The sequence below is a fragment of the Sminthopsis crassicaudata genome, chromosome 5, assembly GCF_048593235.1.
Source record: "Sminthopsis crassicaudata isolate SCR6 chromosome 5, ASM4859323v1, whole genome shotgun sequence".
NCBI lineage: Eukaryota > Metazoa > Chordata > Mammalia > Dasyuromorphia > Dasyuridae > Sminthopsis > Sminthopsis crassicaudata.
Window position 1 is genome coordinate 268,839,347 of NC_133621.1, and position 18,665 is coordinate 268,858,011.

Here is an 18,665-nt window from a genome sequence, read left to right on the forward strand (position 1 = left end):
CCCTCTTTATGCCTAAATCATGGACCCATTTTGATCTTATCTTGGTATATGGTGTTAAGTGTGGATCCATATCTAATTTCTGCCATACTAATTTCCAGTTTTCCCAACAGTTTTTTCCGAATAATGAATTTTTATCCCTAATGTTGGAATCTTTGGGTTTGTCAAAGATTAGATTGCTATAGATGTACCCTTTTTTGTCCTTTGTATCTAATCTGTTCCACTGATCTACCGGTCTATTTCTTAGCCAATACCAAATGGTTTTGGTGACTGCTGCTATATAATATAGCTTTAGATCAGGTACACTTAGACCACCTTCCTCTGAGTTTTTTTTTCATTAGTTCCCTTGCAATTCTCGACCTTTTATTCTTCCATATGAATTTTGTTGTTATTTTTTCTAGGTCATTGAAATAGTTTCTTGGGAGTCTGATTGGTATAGCACTAAATAAATAGATTAGTTTGGGGAGTATTGTCATCTTTATTATATTCGCTCGGCCTATCCAAGAGCACTGAATGTCTTTCCAATTATTTAAATCTGATTTTATTTTTGTGGCAAGTGTTTTGTAATTTTTCTCATATAATTCCTGACTTTTCTTTGGTAGATGGATTCCCAAATATTTTATACTCTCAACATTTGTTTAGAATGGAGTTTCTCTTTGTATCTCTTGCTGTTGCATTTTGTTAGTGATATATAAAAATGCCGTGGATTTATGTGGATTTATTTTGTATCCTGCCACTTTGCTGAAATTTTGAATTATTTCTAGTAGCTTTTTAGCAGAGTCTTTGGGGTTCTCGAAGTATACCATCATGTCATCTGCAAAAAGTGATAGTTTAATTTCCTCATTTCCTACTCTAATTCCTTGAATCTCTTTCTCGGCTCTTATTGCCGAGGCTAGCGTTTCTAGTACTATATTGAATAGTAATGGTGATAGTGGGCAACCTTGTTTCACTCCTGATCTTACTGGGAAAGGTTGCAGTTTATTTCTATTGCATATTATGCTTACTGAAGGTCTTAAATATATGCTCCTTATTATTTCAAGGAATAGTCCATTTATTCCTATACTCTCAAGAGTTTTTAGTAGGAATGGATGTTGGATTTTGTCAAATGCTTTTTCTGCATCTATTGAGATGATCATATGGTTCTTATTAATTTGATTATTAATATGGTCAATTATATTAATAGTTTTCCTAATATTAAACCAGCCCTGCATTCCTGGAATAAATCCTACTTGATCATAGTGTATTATCTTGGAGATGATTTTCTGAAGTCTTTTTGCTAATATCTTATTTAAGATTTTAGCATCAATATTCATTAAGGAGATTGGTCTATAATTTTCTTTCTCAGTTTTCGATCTACCTGGTTTAGGTATCAGTACCATGTGTGTGTCATAAAAGGAGTTTGGTAGGACTCCTTCATCCCCTATTTTTTCAAATAATTTATATAACATTGGGGCTAATTGTTCTTTAAATGTTTGGTAGAATTCACATGTGAATCCATCTGGCCCTGGGGATTTTTTCCTGGGGAGTTGATTAATACCTTGTTCTATTTCTTTTTCTGAAATGGGACTATTTAAGCAATTTATCTCCTCCTCTGTTAATCTAGGGAGCCTATATTTTTGGAGGAAGTCATCCATTTCACTTAAATTATCAAATTTATTGGCATAAAGTTGGGCAAAGTAACTCCTTATTATTTCTCTAATTTCCTCTTCATTGGTGGAAAGATCCCCCTTTTCATTTGTAAGACTATCAATTTGATTTTCCTCTTTCTTTTTTTTGATCAAATTTACCAAAGGTTTATCTATTTTATTGGCTTTTTCATAAAACCAACTCTTGGTTTTATTTATTAATTCAATAGTTTTTTTACTTTCAATTTTATTGATTTCTCCTTTTAATTTTTGTATTTCAAGTTTAATTTTTGGTTGGGGGTTTATAATTTGGTCTTTTTCTAGCCTTTTAAGTGGTAAGCCCAATTCGTTAATCTTCTCTTTCTCAATTTTCTTCAAATAAGCCTCTAAAGATATAAAATTTCCCCTTATTACTGCTTTAGCTGCATCCCAAAGATTTTGATATGATGTCTCATCATTGTCATTATCTTGGGTGAAATTGTTAATTGTTTCTATAATTTGCTCTTTCACCCAGTCATTCTTTGAGATGAGATTATTCAGTTTCCAATTACTTTTTGGTCTATTTACCCCTAACTTTTTACTGAATGTAGCTTTTATTGCATTGTGATCTGAGAAGAAGGCATTTATTATTTCTGCCTTCCTACATTTAATTTTGAGATCTTTATGTCCTAATATATGGTCAATTTTTGTATAGGATCCATGAACTGCTGAGAAGAAAGTATATTCCTTCCTATTGCCATTCAGTTTTCTCCAAAGGTCTATCATACCTAGTTTTTCTAATATTCTATTTACTTTTTTAATTTCTTTCTTGTTTGTTTTGTGGTTTGATTTGTCTAAATCTGAGAGTGCAAGGTTGAGATCTCCCACTATTATAGTTTTACTGTCTATTTCTTCTTGTAGTTCTCTTAACTTTTCCTTTAGAAAGTTAGATGCTATACCACTTGGTGCATATATGTTTAGTATTGATATGGCTTCATTATTTATGCTACCTTTCAGCAGGATATAGTTTCCTTCCTTATCTTTTTTAACGAGATCTACTTCTGCTTTTGCTTGATCTGAGATAAGGATAGCTACCCCTGCTTTTTTGGCTTTACCTGAAGCATAATAGGCTCTGTTCCAACCTTTTACTTTTATTCTGTATGTATCTCCCTGCTTTAAGTGTGTTTCCTGTAGGCAACATATTGTAGGGTTCTGCTTTTTGATCCAATCTGCTATCCGTCTCCGTTTGATGGGATCGTTCATCCCATTTACATTTACAGTTAAAATTACTAATTCTGTATTTCCTGCCATCGTATTATCCCCAGATTATGCTTTTTTTCCTTGACCACCCTGATCCCCCTCCCCGATATTTAATTTACAGACCCCCCTTGTGACGCGCAACCCTCCCTCTTTTTTTTTTTTTTTTTAGGATCCCTCCCCCCTCCCTCCAAGGCCCTTCACTTATTCTCCTTTCCCTTTTCCCTTTTCCTCTCCCCCCTTTTAATGAGGTGAGAGAAAAATTCTCTGAAAAACAAATATGTGAATTATTTACTTTTTGAGCCTCTCCTGATGAGAGTAAGATTCACACAATGATTCTCCCCCTCACTAAGTTCCCTCAGATATGGTGTATTTTCTATGCCTCTTCCTGGGATGTAGTTTCCCTCTTTTTATCACTCCTTCCCCTTTTTCTGAACCGACCTCCTTCCCTTTATTACACCCCCCTTTTTTTCTTTTATATCAGTAAAATCAAATTATCCTTGAGTATTTTTTATATACCCACCACAGAGTTACAGTTCTCAAGGGTTCTGTGTACCTTTTTCTGTTTCTCTTCAGTCTTGTGTATGTAGATCAAATTTTTTGTTTAAGTCTGTTTTTTTTCTTAGAAACATATAGAATTCCTCTGTTTCATTGAATGACCATCTTCTTCCATGGAAAAAGATGCTAAACTTAGCTGGGTAGTTCATTCTTGGTTGCAGTCCTTGATCTTTTGCCTTACGGAATATCAGGTTCCAGGCCCTTCTATCTTTTAATGTGGAGGCAGCCAGATCTTGGGTGACCCTTATTGTGGCACCTTGGTATTTAAATTGTTTTTTTTCTAGCTGCTTGCAGGATTTTCTCCTTTGTGTGGTAATTCTGCAGCTTAGCCACTATATTCCGTGGTGTTCTTTTTTTAGGGTCTATTTCAGAAGGAGTTCGATGAATTCTTTCCACATCTACTTTCCCTTCTGTTTCTATTATCTCTGGACAGTTCTCTTTGATAATTTCCTGTAAAATAGAATCTAGGCTCTTTTTTTGATCATAGTTTTCGGGAAGTCCAATAATCCGCAGATTATCTCTCCTAGATCTATTTTCCAGGTCTATAGATTTTCCCAGTAAGTATTTGACGTTGTTCTCCAGCTTCTCATTTTTTTTTGTTTTGTTTGACTGATTCTTGGGTTCTCTGTGAATCATTCATTTCTATTTGTTCCATCCTGACTTTTAAGGAGTTATTTTCTTCTTTCACAGTTTTTAGTTCTTTTTGTAAATGCCCAATTTCGTTTTTAAATGAATTATTTTGCTCTATTGAATTTTTTTCCATTTCCCTAATTTTTTTTTTTGAGAATTATTTTCTTTTTCCAATTCAGAAATTCTATTTTCTTGAGACTTTTTTATCTTTTCCAATTCAGAAATCCTACTTTCCTGTGTTTTTTTAACCTTTTCTAATTCGTAAATTTCGTTTCCCTGCATCTCCTGTGAATTCTTTATTTTTTCCAACTCCAATTGCAGGACGTTGTTATTCTCTATCATAGCTTCCCTTTCCTTTCCCCATTTTTCTTCAATCTCCCTCAATTTTTTACGAGTTTCTTCTAGGAGAGAGTTATGTAATGGGGGGCAGGAATCGTTCCCCTTTAGGTTGTTATCTGCTGACTCTCTGCTGTTACCTTCCTCGGGGTTGGATACCCGCTCTTTCTCTGTATAGAAGGAATCTATGGTTTTTCTAGCTTTTTTGCTCATATTTAAAAAAATCTTTTGGGGTCTGTCCCTGGGGTAGGAAATTATTTATTTACTTCTTTACCAGCTTCCTCCCTGACCAGATGGATGCAGAGGCTCCTGCGCCTGAGCTAAGATGGAGCTCTGGGAGAGAGTTCCCCACCCCCTCCCTGGAAGTGCCTCAGAGGTGATTAGCGCTACTGTGCTTCGAGGGCATAGAATAGTAAAGACAGCACAAAGCCCAGCCTATGTGTCCGGGTGGGGAGTGGATGTCTGCAGCAGGTCATGTGAAAAGCCCCTGTGCTCAAACTGGAAGTGTCTGCCAGAAACCTTGGTCCCTAGTTCAAAGGTTTCGCTTCTCTGGGACTTCCTGGAGCTGAGTTCCACTCCCTCCAGCTAAGCTAGGCAGTGTGTGTTGCCTTGGGCCGTATCCACCCACTTGTCAATCTCTTAACTATTCTCAGGAGGTAGCTGACGCCACACCCCCTGGTGCCGAGATCTGCTGAGTCACCTTCAGGGTCCAGGGAAAATCTAATCTGAGTTTTAAAATATTTTGGCTTTCTCTTCTGAACTGCTAAATAATTAGCAGAGAAGAGCTAACAGCCTGTGCCAGATTCCTTTACCTCAGTGGCTTATCTGATCCCAGAGCCCTTCCCAGCGCAATGGGCGCAGTGTGCCACTACCCCACCGTCTGTGCTGGTCTCTCTTATTCCTCCCCCGGGAACTGACCTTTCCTGTTGAAACTCCAGATTCTCTTCAGCTGGTAAGTCGTGCTTCCAGTCCTTATGGTATCTATCAGTCCTGAGCTAATTCTGAGACTTAATTTATCTAATTGGTTGTGAGGGAGTGAGGACGTTCACAGAGACGTGTGTTTCTTCTCCGCCATCCCCCCCTACCCAGTATTAAAGTGGTGAACACCACTTGCTTTTCACAGCCCTCCATTTTTAGGATCCCTCCCCCACCTTAAAGTTCCTCCCCTTATTTTACCCCTTTTCCTCAAAATTTCTGTATTCCCTTCCCCTTAGCTTACTCCTTCCCTTTCACTTTTCAATGAAGTGGAAGAAGTTTCACCATTAATCGAATATGTCGATTGAGACACACTATGTTCATCTCCCTCCTTTCTTTCTCTCAGATATAATAGGTTACCTTTGCCTCTTCATGAGATGTAGTCCCACCACTTTACCCTTTTTTATGATATAATTTCCTTTCCACCTCTAGTTTCTAAGACAAATTGTATATATGTTCTTTACATATTTTTTTGGCAGAAGTATAGTTCTCAAGATTTCTTTTTACCTTTTTAGAAATCTCTTGAGTTCTGTATTTGAAGATCAAACCTTTGATGTAAATCTGTTTTTTTCATCAAAAATAGATGGAATTCATTTATTTCGTTAAATGTCCATCTTCTTCCCTGGAAAACGATGCTCATTCTTGCTGGGTAAGTTATTCTTGGCTGCATACCAAGTCCCTTAGCCTTTTGGAATATCATGTTCCAGGCCCTTTGTTCTTTTAATGCGGACGCTGCTAGATCCTGGGTTATTCTTATTGTAGATCCTCCATATCTGAATTGCTTTGTTCTAGCAGCTTCCAATATCTTTTGCTTTGTCTGATGGTTCTTGAACTTGGCCACTATATTTCTTGGCGTTTTGATTTTAGGTTCCCTTTCAGTAGGTGATCGATGAATGTTTTCAATGTCTATTTTACCCTCTGTTTCCAGAACATCTGGGCAGTTCTCTTTGATAATTTCATCGAAAATGGTGTCCAATCTCTTTTTTTCCTCCCATTTTTCAGGGAGACCGATTATTCTCAAATCGTCTCTCTTGGATCTGTTTCCCAGGTCTGTTGTCTTTCTAATAAGGTACTTGACATTCTTTTCAATTGTTTCATTTCTCTGGTTTTGCTTGACTACCCCTTGGTTTCTCCTTGAGTCATTCATTTCTACTTATTCGAGTCTAATTTTCAATGATGTATTTTCTTCACTCACTTTTTTTATATCTCTTTGTAATTGTCCAATTGAGTTTTTTTCTTCTATGGAATTTTTTTTCCATTTTATCCATTTTATTCTTTAGAGAGCTGTTTTCTTTTGCCAGCTCACTAATCCTGTTTTCCTTGGAGCTGTTTACCTTTTCCAGCTCACTAATCTTGTTTCTCAATGATTTGATTTCTTTATCCACCCTGTCTTTAAATGCATGGGATGACTTCTCCAGGCTCTCTTGCCAAGCTTCCCTTTCCTTTTCCCATTTGTCTTCCAGCTCTCTTGTGAGAGTGAGAGCCTTTTTGATTTCCTCTATGAGATTCTTTTGTATTGAGGAGCAGCTCATATCCCCCTTAGGGGATTCCTCTAGGGACAGTCTGTTTTTAGTCTCCTCAGTGTTTGAAGTCTGCTCTCTCTATATACAAAAGCTGTCAATGGTTAGAACCCTTTTGAAATTTTTGTTCATTTTGTCAGAGTAGGAATCGAAGAAAAAAAAATTGACAAGAGAAACAATTGATCTGTTTTGCGGGGGATGGGGATGGATGGTATTAATGGGCTTCCTCTACAGACTGGGGGTAGGGCAGCAGAGAGCCACTAACAGAACAACGATGACTGTACTGAGTCTGCACTCTGAGGCTCTGAGAACGCGCTGAATCAGTCCAGGTGGGGGTTGGGGGTGGCCGGGTTCTGAGAGACGCAGGCTTTCCGGGGTTTCCCCCTTTCTTATCATCTCATAGGGGTACAAACATAGCATTGCTGGTATTCACAGTTTTCTCCTCCTTTGGCTATAATTCCAAATTGTTCTTCAGAAAGGTTGGATCAGTTCACAACTCCACCAACAATGCATAAATGTCCCAATTTTCCTATCTTTTCTTCAACTTTTATCATTTTATTTTATTAGAGTATAATTTTATTTCTCTATCTAGCACTTCCTTATTTAGGTATAGCACCATATTTGTTGCATAAAAGGAATTTAGCAGGACTCCTTCACCTATTTTCCCTAGCAATGTATATGCTCATAGAATGAAGTTTTCTTTGAATGTTTATTAGAATTCCCAAGTGAACCCATCGGGCACTGGGGATTTTTTTTCCTTAAGGAGTTCAATAATGGCTTGCTCAATTTCTTTTTCTAAGATGCAGTTATTTAATTAGGCATTCTATTTCCGGTTCACTTAACTTGGGTAATTTATGATTTCCTAAATATTCATTGATTTCCTCATATTTATTAGCACATAATTGGGCAAAATATTTGCCAATAATTGCTTTAATTTCTTCATTAGTGATAATTTCATATTTTTTGATACTGGAATTTGGTTTTCAACACTCTTTAAAAAAATCTAATTAATTAATGATGTATCTCAATGATTTTTCATAAAAGCAGCTATTGGATTTATTAGCTTAATACTTCCACTACATTTTTTTAATAAGTTAAATCTCTTGAATCTCAGATTTGATTTTGAGGATTTCCATTTGGTACTGAATTAGTGATTTTTAAATTTGCTCTCTTACTAGGTTTTTTTTTTTTTTTTTTTTTTTAAGTTTCTGGCCCAATTCATTGATCTGTTCTATTTCTATTTCACTGATATAAGAATTTAGAGAAGTAAATTTTACCTTTATTTAATGCTGTTTTGGTTACATTTCATAAATTTTGGTATGTCATCCCATTTATATCATTCTCTTTTACGGGCATTTATTTTGTATCCAGCTTTACTAAAGTTAATTCTTTTTTAGTATTTTTAGTTGATTAACTAAACATGCCATATCATCTGCAAATAATGATAGTTTTGTTTTCTCATTACCAACTCTATTCCTGTCATTTCTTTTTCCCCCTCTTATTGTTAAAGCTAACATTTCTAATACAATATTAAATAGTAGTGGGGATAAGAGACAACCTCATTTCACTCCTGAGTTTACTGGAAATGTTTCTACCATATTATTCCCATTGCATATAATGCTTGAATATGGTTTTAGATAGATGGTATTTATCATTTTTAGGAAAATTTGATTTATTACTACATCCTCTTGTTGTTGTTGTTTAATATGAATTAATATTATATTTTGTTGAATGCTTTTGTCTGAATATATTGAGATAATTATATGATTTCTGTTAGTTTTGTTATTGATATAGTCAATTATGCTGTTAGTTTTTTCTGATATTCAGACAGCTCTCTATTCCTGGTATAAATGCTATGTAACCATTTTGTATAATTCTGGTAATAAGTTCCTATAATCGCTTTTTGAAAATTTATTTATTCTTATTGTCAGTTACATTTAAACCTTTTCATTTCTTTTTACAAGTTTTGAGTTCCAAATTTATAGAAAAGACATGCCATTCGCCAAATGATTAGTAGCTAAAGCATATAAACAGACAATTTTCAGATGATGAAATTAAAATCATTTCTAGTCATGTGAAAAAATGTTCTAAATCATTATTGGTCTGAGAAATGCAAATTAGGACAACTCTGAGGTACCATTACAGAATTCTCAGATTGGTTAAAATGACAAGAAAAGATAATGATGAATGTTAGATGGAATGTGGGAAAACTGAGACAATATTATATTACTGATGGAGTTGTGAACTGACCCAACCATTCTGGAGAGCAATATGGAACTATGCCCAAAGGGTTATCAAACTGTGCATACCCTTTGAACCAGCAGTGTCTCTACTTACCTGCATTCCAAAGAAATCGTAAAAAAAATGAAAAATGATTGATCCTAACCTAATACCTTATACCAAGAAAAAGTTGAATGGAATAATGATTTAGACATAAAGAGTGTTACTATAAGCAAATTAGAAGAATAATCTCAGTTCAGTGAGGAAGGAAAGAAGTTGTTGCCAAAGAAGAACTAGAGTACATTCTGGAATACAAAATGGATAATTTAATTTTAAATTAATGTGATTTAAAAATTTTCTGCACACACAAAAAAAATCTGTACAAGCAAAACCAATAAAGATAAGAAGGAAAGCAGTAACCTGAGAAAAATTACTTCCAAGGGCTCTGATAAAGGCCTAATTTCTAAATATAGAGAGAGGATTAATTCAAATAAAAATTAATAAGAATACAAACCATTATCCAATTGACAAATGGTTAAAGGATATGAACAATTTCAGATGAAGAAATCCAAACCATTTCTAGTCACTTGAAAAGATACTTTAATTCATTATTGGTCAGAGGAATGCAAATTAAAACAACTCTGAGATACAACTACATACCTCCCAGATTGACTAGGATGACAGGAAAAGATAATGATAAATATTGGAGGGTATGTTGGTGAAGTAAACTGATCCAACCATTCTGAAGAGCAATATGAAACAATGTTGAAACAATGTCCCTTTAAACAAGCAATGTCCCTATTGGGCCTGTATCCCCAAGATATCATAAAAAAGGAAAAAGGACTTATGTTGGCAAAAATGTTTGTAGCAGCCCTTTTTGTAGTGGCAATGAAGTGGATACTGAGTGGATGTCCATCAGTTGGAGAGTGGCTGAACAAGTTATGGCATATTACATTTTTGGAATAATATTATTCTATCAGGAATAATCAGCAGGATGATTTCAGAGTGGTCTTGAGAGACTTACATAAACTGATGCTAAGTGAAGTGAGGAAAACTAAGAACATTGTATGCAGCAACAATAAGATTATACAATGATCATTTCTGACAGAAATGGCTCTTTTCAACAGCAAGGTGATTCAGGCCAGTTCCAGTGGTCTCATGATGAAGAGAGCCATTTGCACCCCAGAGAGAGGACTATGGGATCTCAGTGGGAATCACAACATAGTATTTCACTTTTGATGTTGTTTCTCTTTGCTTCCTTTTTGTTTTCTTTCTTTCTTTTTTCCCCCCTTTTGACCTGGTTTTCTTATGCAGCATAATAATTGTGAAAATGTGTATTGAAGAATTGCACATGTTTAATATATTGAATTACTTGCTAACTGGGGATGGGTGAGGGAAATGGAAGGAGAAAAAATTTGGAACACAATATTTTGCATGTTGAATATTGAAAATATACATGTATTTAAAAAAATTAAAAATAAATAAAATTAAATAAAAAGTAAAACAAAACAAAAATGTGAGTTCCACATTCTCTCCTTTGTCCCTACACACAGTTCCTATTAAGAAACTATATGTGAAGTTATGCAAAACATTTCCATAGATGAGAAAGAAAACATAGAACTCTCTTATTGTAAAAACAAACAAAAACACCCAAACAACAGCAACAATAACAAGAACAATCTTTAAGAAAAGTAAAGTTAGTACTCCTACTGATGAACATGCCTTTTTGCATAAGATCATAATGAAATCCTTTTTGTTTTTTCTTCAAAGAAAAATAAAACTTAAAGGGAGAGAAAGAAAAGCAGGATTGGAGGGAAAGAGAGAGAGAGAAAAAGAGAGGTCAATTTCTTATCCTAAGTCCTTCAGAGTAGATATGGATCATTGTACTACTCAGAATAAGAAAGGCATTTACAGCTGGTCATTGCAGATCATTGCTATTAATTTGCATGTATGTGTGTGTATACATATCTATCTATCTATCTATCTATCTATCTATCTATATCTATATCTATCTATCTATCTATCTATCTATCTATCTATATATATATATACATATATACATATATACATGTATATGTATACATATACATCTCCCCATCCAATTGAGCCAGACCTTTCCTGAAATCCTTGCAAAGTATCTTAAGTTGGAAAATGATTATACTATGAAAGTTTGTGGATTCTGTCACTCCAGATTCTATTAAGAGGCTTGATTTAGCATTGATTCTGAAATTTTGTTTTTAAATTTAGGATTAGATTATTTAGTTTTTTATTAATGATTTAACTGTTTTTCCCACTGCCCTTTGATGAATTTTATCTTATTGCATTAAGATCTGAAAAGAATGCATTTAATATTTTTGAATGACTTCTGGGAGTAGAGCTAGAAAACTAAGCAGGAAATCAGTGTAGCACTCTCATATTCACCAAAAAACAAACATAAAATAGTTTCCACACCAAATCGGGGCAGAGAAGAATCATCAAAAATACTGGGAGAAATAAATTGTGAGCCCAAAAATCTTGAAAAATTAGCAGGAAATGTGTGAGGCAAAAGGGGAGCACAATGCAAGTCAGGAAGCAAGCCAGTAGGAAGCCCCACCTCAGGAACCATATGTAGAAACTGAGAACCAGTATGGTGGAGTAAGCAAATGCCAACATTGGATCCCCAAAATATCCCAGTATAGTCAGGGGAACAGGGAGACTACCTCTGACAAGGGTCACATGCTTCAGTCTAGGTCCTTGAAAACAGGCAAGCTCCAGAGGCCAGACCTCCTTTCAGTGTAGCCCCAGATAAAGAAGTAAACTCTAACCTTCAGGCACCTAAGCAAACAGGTACCTGCCAGTGATTGGATTACCCTGTCCTTTGTCGTATTGGGGGTGAATGCAGAAGCTCCTCAAGGGCCTCAATACATGCCAAACACTATCACTAACAGCTCAATTTAGTACCAAGCAGGCTGTAAGACTCTGAGGGCCTCCAGCAGTGCTAAAGGATGAGCAAAAGAGATCTGACCATAGAAAGTTATTATGGTGACAGAATAGATGAGGGCAACTATGTGAAAATATCTATGGGCAAAATGCCAATGAAAAGTTCTTATTTTTTTGCCCTTGAATTATATGATTTTTAAGCTATTTTTTGAGCTCTCCTAAAAGTCCTTTCTGGGCCTGAAACCACTTTCTCTTTTTCTTTAGGGATGGGGTGGGGTAGAGTAGCTGACACTGCTGGAGGCTTATACTGAGCCAATGTCCGAGTGTTTGTGCCTGCCTTTTTCTAAGGCTTTTTCTGCACTTTTCCAGAGATACACTGAAGCAAGTAGCAGTTTAACCACTTGTGGCTGCCTGTGTGCTTAAGTACCTCTAGGTTTGAAATTGACCTCTTTTCCTAGGGCTACACTGAAACACATGAGTTCTGGCCCCTGGGGGTTTCTTGTTTACCAGGGAGCTATCCTAAAAACTCGGAGCTGAAGTTTGCCTGTTCCCCTGGCCATGCCAACATGGAGGTACATGGGAGGTGCTGGTGTTAGCTTTTGCCTAATTCTCTGAGCTGACACTCAGAATCTACTGCTGGTTTGCTGAGGTGGAACCTGATGTAAGTTTCCTGAGATGCTTCTTGTTCTGGACTGCATTTCCCATTTATTCTAGGGAGATCTTTCCTGCCAATCTTCCAAGATTCTTAAACTCACAGATAGTTTCACTCCATCCTTTTGATGGTTCTGCTATTATAGAAGTTTCATTGGGGAGCAATTTTATGTTGTTTGGAGATTAATGTGGAAGACTCAAAATGATTTATTATTTACTTCCCGATCTTGACTGCTGAACACAATGTTAATAAAAATAAAAAACAAAACAAAACACACCTTTTTAGACATATGATAATATTAACTACTAATACTAAAGTTTATGATTCCATCAGTTTCAATATCTCTCATTATCTTTTAATTCCCATCCAAACATACTTTTTCCTCCTTTCTTAGATCTGATATTAGAGAGTTAGGATCAGAGAAAAAAGAGAATTAATATTTCTATCTGCTAGAAAGAGCTTATTAATATTTCAAAATAAATAGTTTTTCTTTTTAAATCTATGATTTCATCAGTGAGGATTTTTCTTGCACTAACTGAACCTTTAACAGAATCAAGCTGTTTTGTCATTTATGACTAAGTAGTCAAGGGATAGTACTATCTTTCATCAGTACTAGCTTATCAAAAACCCATATATCATCCAGCATACAATAAGCTCAGTACTTCAGAAGTATTTCAGAAAACATTTGTGTTTTCATCAACATAGATATTCTTTCCACTTGTTCAGCTCCTTAAGAATTTTAATAAGTTGACTTTGTGAGTTAATGATCTTTCTCCAAATCAATTGGTGCTCTCTTTCTGGCAATTAATTCTTCTAAATTTACATAAGTGTTCCCCTAAACAAGAAAGTTCATTGCTGTATTCATGTTCAAAGACTTTCAGAAAGTTAAGACATAAAAGAGCTTCATCTGATTTTGCTTTAGACAACCAATTGTCACTTCTACATTATGATAGGGCACTGGAGTAAGAATTTAATGGAATTGATAAGATTGTTTCTAATTGTTTTTGTTTGTTTGTTTGTTTATTTGTTTTTTTGTCTGAGGCAACTGGGGCTACTGACTTGCCCAGGGCGTCACAGCTAGGAAATGTTAAGTGTCTGAGCCCAAATTTGAACTCAGGTCCTCCTAACTTCAGGGCTGGGTTTCTATCCATTGTGCCATCTAGCTACCCCTTTCAAAGAGCTTCCACTTTACTTTTCAGGCCAGTAAACAAACTGAATTGCCTTAATTTTGTCACCCAAGGAACATTGACACAATCTCTATTTTTTTAAATTATGATTAATTTCACAATCCCTACTAAAATTGGAAGGGGACAAAAAAGTTCTCTTTTCCATCTTTCTGTCTGGTTTTCATTGTCATTTCTAATGCTGCACTTGAGTAATCAAAATACTCCTCTCCATCACTATATGTTCATGTTGCATATGTGTATTAAGACTAAATGATATGAGATATCTTCTTATTGAAGTATATCTAGAAACATGATTAAATGTGATTAGTTTAAAGTTTAAAAAATGAATTGTTTCTTTGTTATTCTAGAACGGCCCTTATGATTGCTGTCACTCAGGAATCATCAGATTTGGTCACTCTGCTTCTCCACCATAATGCTGATCCCACTATCCAAGATGTGTATGGATGGACAGCTGAGCAGTATGCTCAGCAATATGATTATCCTCTGTAAGTGCTAACATAATTCTAAATGTCTTTATGTAACTGCATCTAAAAGAATTTTTCCTCCATAAAATCGAAAGTGAATATGGTTTTTATACTTGCATAATGTAACAACTGTCTGGCAAAGTCCCTGGAAAATTCCAGCTCTTCCAACTGCCACATGTTCAGAATAGCCCTGGGCAAACAGGCAACCTCTTGAGGATAGACCTCTGTTTCATATTTAAGGATCCTAAGAAGAAATTGAGCAAATGACCAACTCAAATTATCGAAGTTGAGTACAACACGGGCAAAAAAGATATGAGCTAGAACCACACAAGTCTGATATCAGAATTTTCAGAAGTAATAATGATAATAACTGCCATTTTAATAGTGTTTTTAAGATTTTCCAATGTTTTACATACATTTTCGTATTTGATCTTCACAAATTATATAATATAATAATAATTGTGTACATTGATAGAGGCAGTGGGTTTTGTTGTTGTTTATTTCTTTTTTAATGTCTTGCAGACATCTCTCACTTGTAAGAGACCTAAAGTTAAGGTTTAGGGAAAATCACATTATATCTTGGATATCTTCATGTGAGTGCTAATGAAAAAGAATCCTATATGTTAATGGCCAACATTAAGTATTCACAGGCAGTTTGTAGGGGTAAATATGCTGAATTTGGTGTCAGAAGTCCTGGGGAAAGATCATCCCTCTCACTGTGTGTGGACAACTTGTCTGGACAACTGTATCCTTTCTGGGATTTAGTTATTTAACTGATAAAAAGATTACCCTTAATGCCCTTAATAAGCCTTTTCAGTTTTAAGCCTACAATTCTATAGTACTGTGACTCTGAAGACAAATGTATTACATCTCAGTTGAATGATTAGTATTGCTTTATTAAAGACTTTATTAAAACAATAAAAATATTAAAAGTGTCTAATATTTGAGATACATAAAGATTTGTTGCATATATTATTTTATTTGGGTGATGCAGACTTATTTTGTTTACTTTTTTTTTAGACTTACTTATTATCAACAAATTGAAAATCAGAAAGACTGTAATAAGCCCTCTACATCCCAAATCAGCTGTTCAGAGCAACCTTCTGGTTTTGGATTTGCTTTCAGTGTACCATTCCTGTACAAAAAAGGTAGAACTACTGATAAACCCAAATAAATAGTTAATTAAAAAATAAGCGCTATCTTAAAATTCATACATTCTCTATTTTAAAATAATAGAAACTTTTTTATCTTTGGTTAATGAATTAATTATCAAATTGTAGGTCTACTACCCTGAAACTACAAAGCAATGTTTGTGTCACTTTTATCTGCTTTATCTCCCCAATAAATGTTAGGCTACACTATCAATTTTCTGACTTCCAAATTATTTTATAAATGTTTAACCAAATTATTCTACATATGTTAAACCAAAATAACCAAATAACTTAACCAAAAGTGAAAACTCTTTAACACTTAAAACATTAAATATTACATTTGATAATATAATGTTTTTACGCTTAAATGTGGGGTAAATAAATGATACCATTTCTTATGATTTAATATAAATTGAATGAAATTCGCCAAAGATCTATCATATCAAACTTTTCTAGTATTCTATTTACCTGTTTGGCTTCTTTCTTATTTATTTTATGGTTTGGTTTATCTAATTCTGAGAGTGCAAGGTTGAGATCTCCCACTATTATAGTTTTGCTGTCTATTTCTTCTTTCAGCTCCCTTATTTTCTCTTTTAAGAATTTAGATGCTGCACCACTGGGTGAGTATATGTTTAATATTGATACGGCTTCATTATTGATGCTGCCCTTTAGCAGGATATAATGCCCTTCCTTATCTCTTTTAATTCAATCAATTTTTGTTTTTACTTGATCTGAGAAGATGATGGCTACCCCTGCTTTTTTGGCTTTACCTGAAGCATCGTAGATTCCTTTACTTTTAGTTTGAATGCATTACCCTGTTTCAGGTGTATTTCCTGTAAACAACTTATAGTAGGATTCTGACTTTTAATCTAGTCTACTCACTGATTCCTCTTTACAAGGGAGTTTACCCCATTCACATTTATGGTTAGAATGACTAATTCTATATTGCTTGCCATCCTGTTAACCTCTGCTTATGTTTTTAACCTTTCCTTCCCTCTTACCCCCCTACCCAGTATTAAACTTGTGAACACCACTTGCTTTTCACAGCCCTCCATATATTTTCCCAATTTGTTACTTCCCTTCTAATCTTGTTTGCATTAGTTTTGTTTGTACAAATGCTTTTTAATTTGATGTAATCAAAATCTTCTATTTTGTGATCAATAATGATCTCTAGTTCTCCTTTGGTCATAAATTTCTTTGTCCTCCACAGGTCTGAAAGGTAGACTATCCCCAGTTCCTCTAATCTGTTTATGATCTCATTCTTTATGCCTAAATCATGGACCCATTTTGGTCTTATCTTGGTATATGGTGTTAAGTGTGGGTCCATATCTAATTTTTGCCATACTAATTTCCAGTATTCCCAACAGTTTTTTTTTTTTTCAAATAATGAATTCTTATCCCAAATTTTGGTGTCTTTGGGTTTGTCAAAATCTAGATTTCTATAGTTGTACCCTATTTTGTCCTGTGTACCCAATCTTTTCCCCTGATCGACTAGTCTATTTCTTAGCCAATACCAAATGGTTTTAATGACTGTTGTTTTATAATATAGTTCTAGATCAGGTACAGCTAGACCAACTTCATTTAATTTTTTTTTCATTACTTCCCTTGAAATTCTCGACCTCTTATTGTTCCATATAATTTCTGTTGTTATTTTTTCTAGGTCATTAAAATAGTTTCTTGGGAGTCTGATTGGTATAGCACTAAATAAATAGATTAGTTTGGGGAGTATTGTCATCTTTATTACATTCGCTCGGTCTATCCAAGAGCACTTAATGTCTTTCCAATTATTTAAATCTGACTTTATTTTTGTGGCAAGTGTTTCGTAATTTTGCTCATATAATTCCTGACTTTTCTTTGGTAGATGGATTCCCAAATATTTTATAGTCTTGACAGTTGTTTGGAATGGAATTTCTCTTTGTATCTCTGGCTGTTGCATTTTGTTGGTGGTGTATAAAAATGCTGGAAAATTATGTGGATTTATTTTGTATTCAGCAAATTTGCTAAAGTTGTGAATTCCAATAACTTTTTATTAGAATCTCTTGGGTTCTCTAACTATACCATCAAACCATCTGCAAAGAGTGATAGTTTGATTTCTTCATTACCTACTCTTATTCCTTTAATCTCTTTCTTGAATCTTATTGCCGTGGCTAGCATTTCTAATACAATATTGAATAGTAATGGTGATAGTGGGCAACCTTTTTCACTCCTGATCTTACTAGGAAAGGTTCCAGTTTATCTCCATTACCTAGTATGGTTACTGATGGTCTTAAGTATAGGCTCATGGCTATTTTAAGGAATAGTCCATTTATTCCTATTCTCTCAAGTGTTTGTAGTAGGAATGGATGTTATATTTTATCAAATGCTTTTTTTTGCATCTATTGAGATGATCATAAGCTTTTTTAAAATTTGATTATTAATATGGTCAATTATACTAATAGTTTTCCTAATAGTTTTCCTAATATTAAACCAGCCCTGCATTCCATTCCTTGTATAAATCCTACTTGATCATAGTGTATTATTCTGGGGATGATTTTCTGAAGTCTTTTTGCTAATATCTTATTTAAGATTTTAGCATCAATATTCATTAAGGAGATTGGTCTATAGTTTTCTTTCTCAGTTTTCAACCTACCTCGTTTAGTATCATCAGTGACATGTCTGTGTCATATAAAGAGTTTGGTAGGACTCCTTCATCCTCTATTTTTTCAAATAATTTATATAACATTGGGGCTACTTGTTTTTTAAATGTTTGGTAGAATTCACATGTAAACCCATCTGGTCCTGGGGATTTTTTCTTGGGGAGTTGAGTAATAGCTTGTTCTATTTCTTTTTTCTTAAATGGGACTATTTAAGCAGTTTACCTCCTCCTCTGTTAATCTAGGAAGCCTATATTATTGGAGGTAGTCATCCATTTAAAATTGGGCAAAGTAACTCCTTATTATTTCTCTAATTTCCTCTTCGTTGGTGGAAAAATCCCCCTTTTCATTTTTAAGACGAACAATTTGTTTTCCCTTTCCTTTTTCTAATCAGATTTAACAAAGTTTTATCTATTTTATTAGCTTTTTCATAAAACCAACTCTTAGCTTTATTTATCAATTAAAAGGGGTTTTTTTCTTTCTTTTTTTTTTTTTTTCTTTCTTTATTTTTTTACTGAGGCTGGGGTTCAGTGACTTATCCAGGGTCACACAGCTAGGAAGT

At 34.6% G+C, this 18,665-nt stretch overlaps 1 protein-coding gene across 1 annotated transcript in view; it reads left to right on the forward strand.

The window, feature by feature from the left end:
• The window catches only part of LOC141544622 (uncharacterized), a 70,706-nt gene that overhangs the window by 13,639 nt on the left and 38,402 nt on the right, over positions 1-18,665 (forward strand). Inside the window, exons 5-6 of the mRNA XM_074271014.1 lie at positions 14,203-14,340; positions 15,340-15,467. Of these exons, the coding sequence (XP_074127115.1) occupies positions 14,203-14,340; positions 15,340-15,467 (266 nt within the window). The remainder of the gene's footprint in view (positions 1-14,202; positions 14,341-15,339; positions 15,468-18,665) is intronic.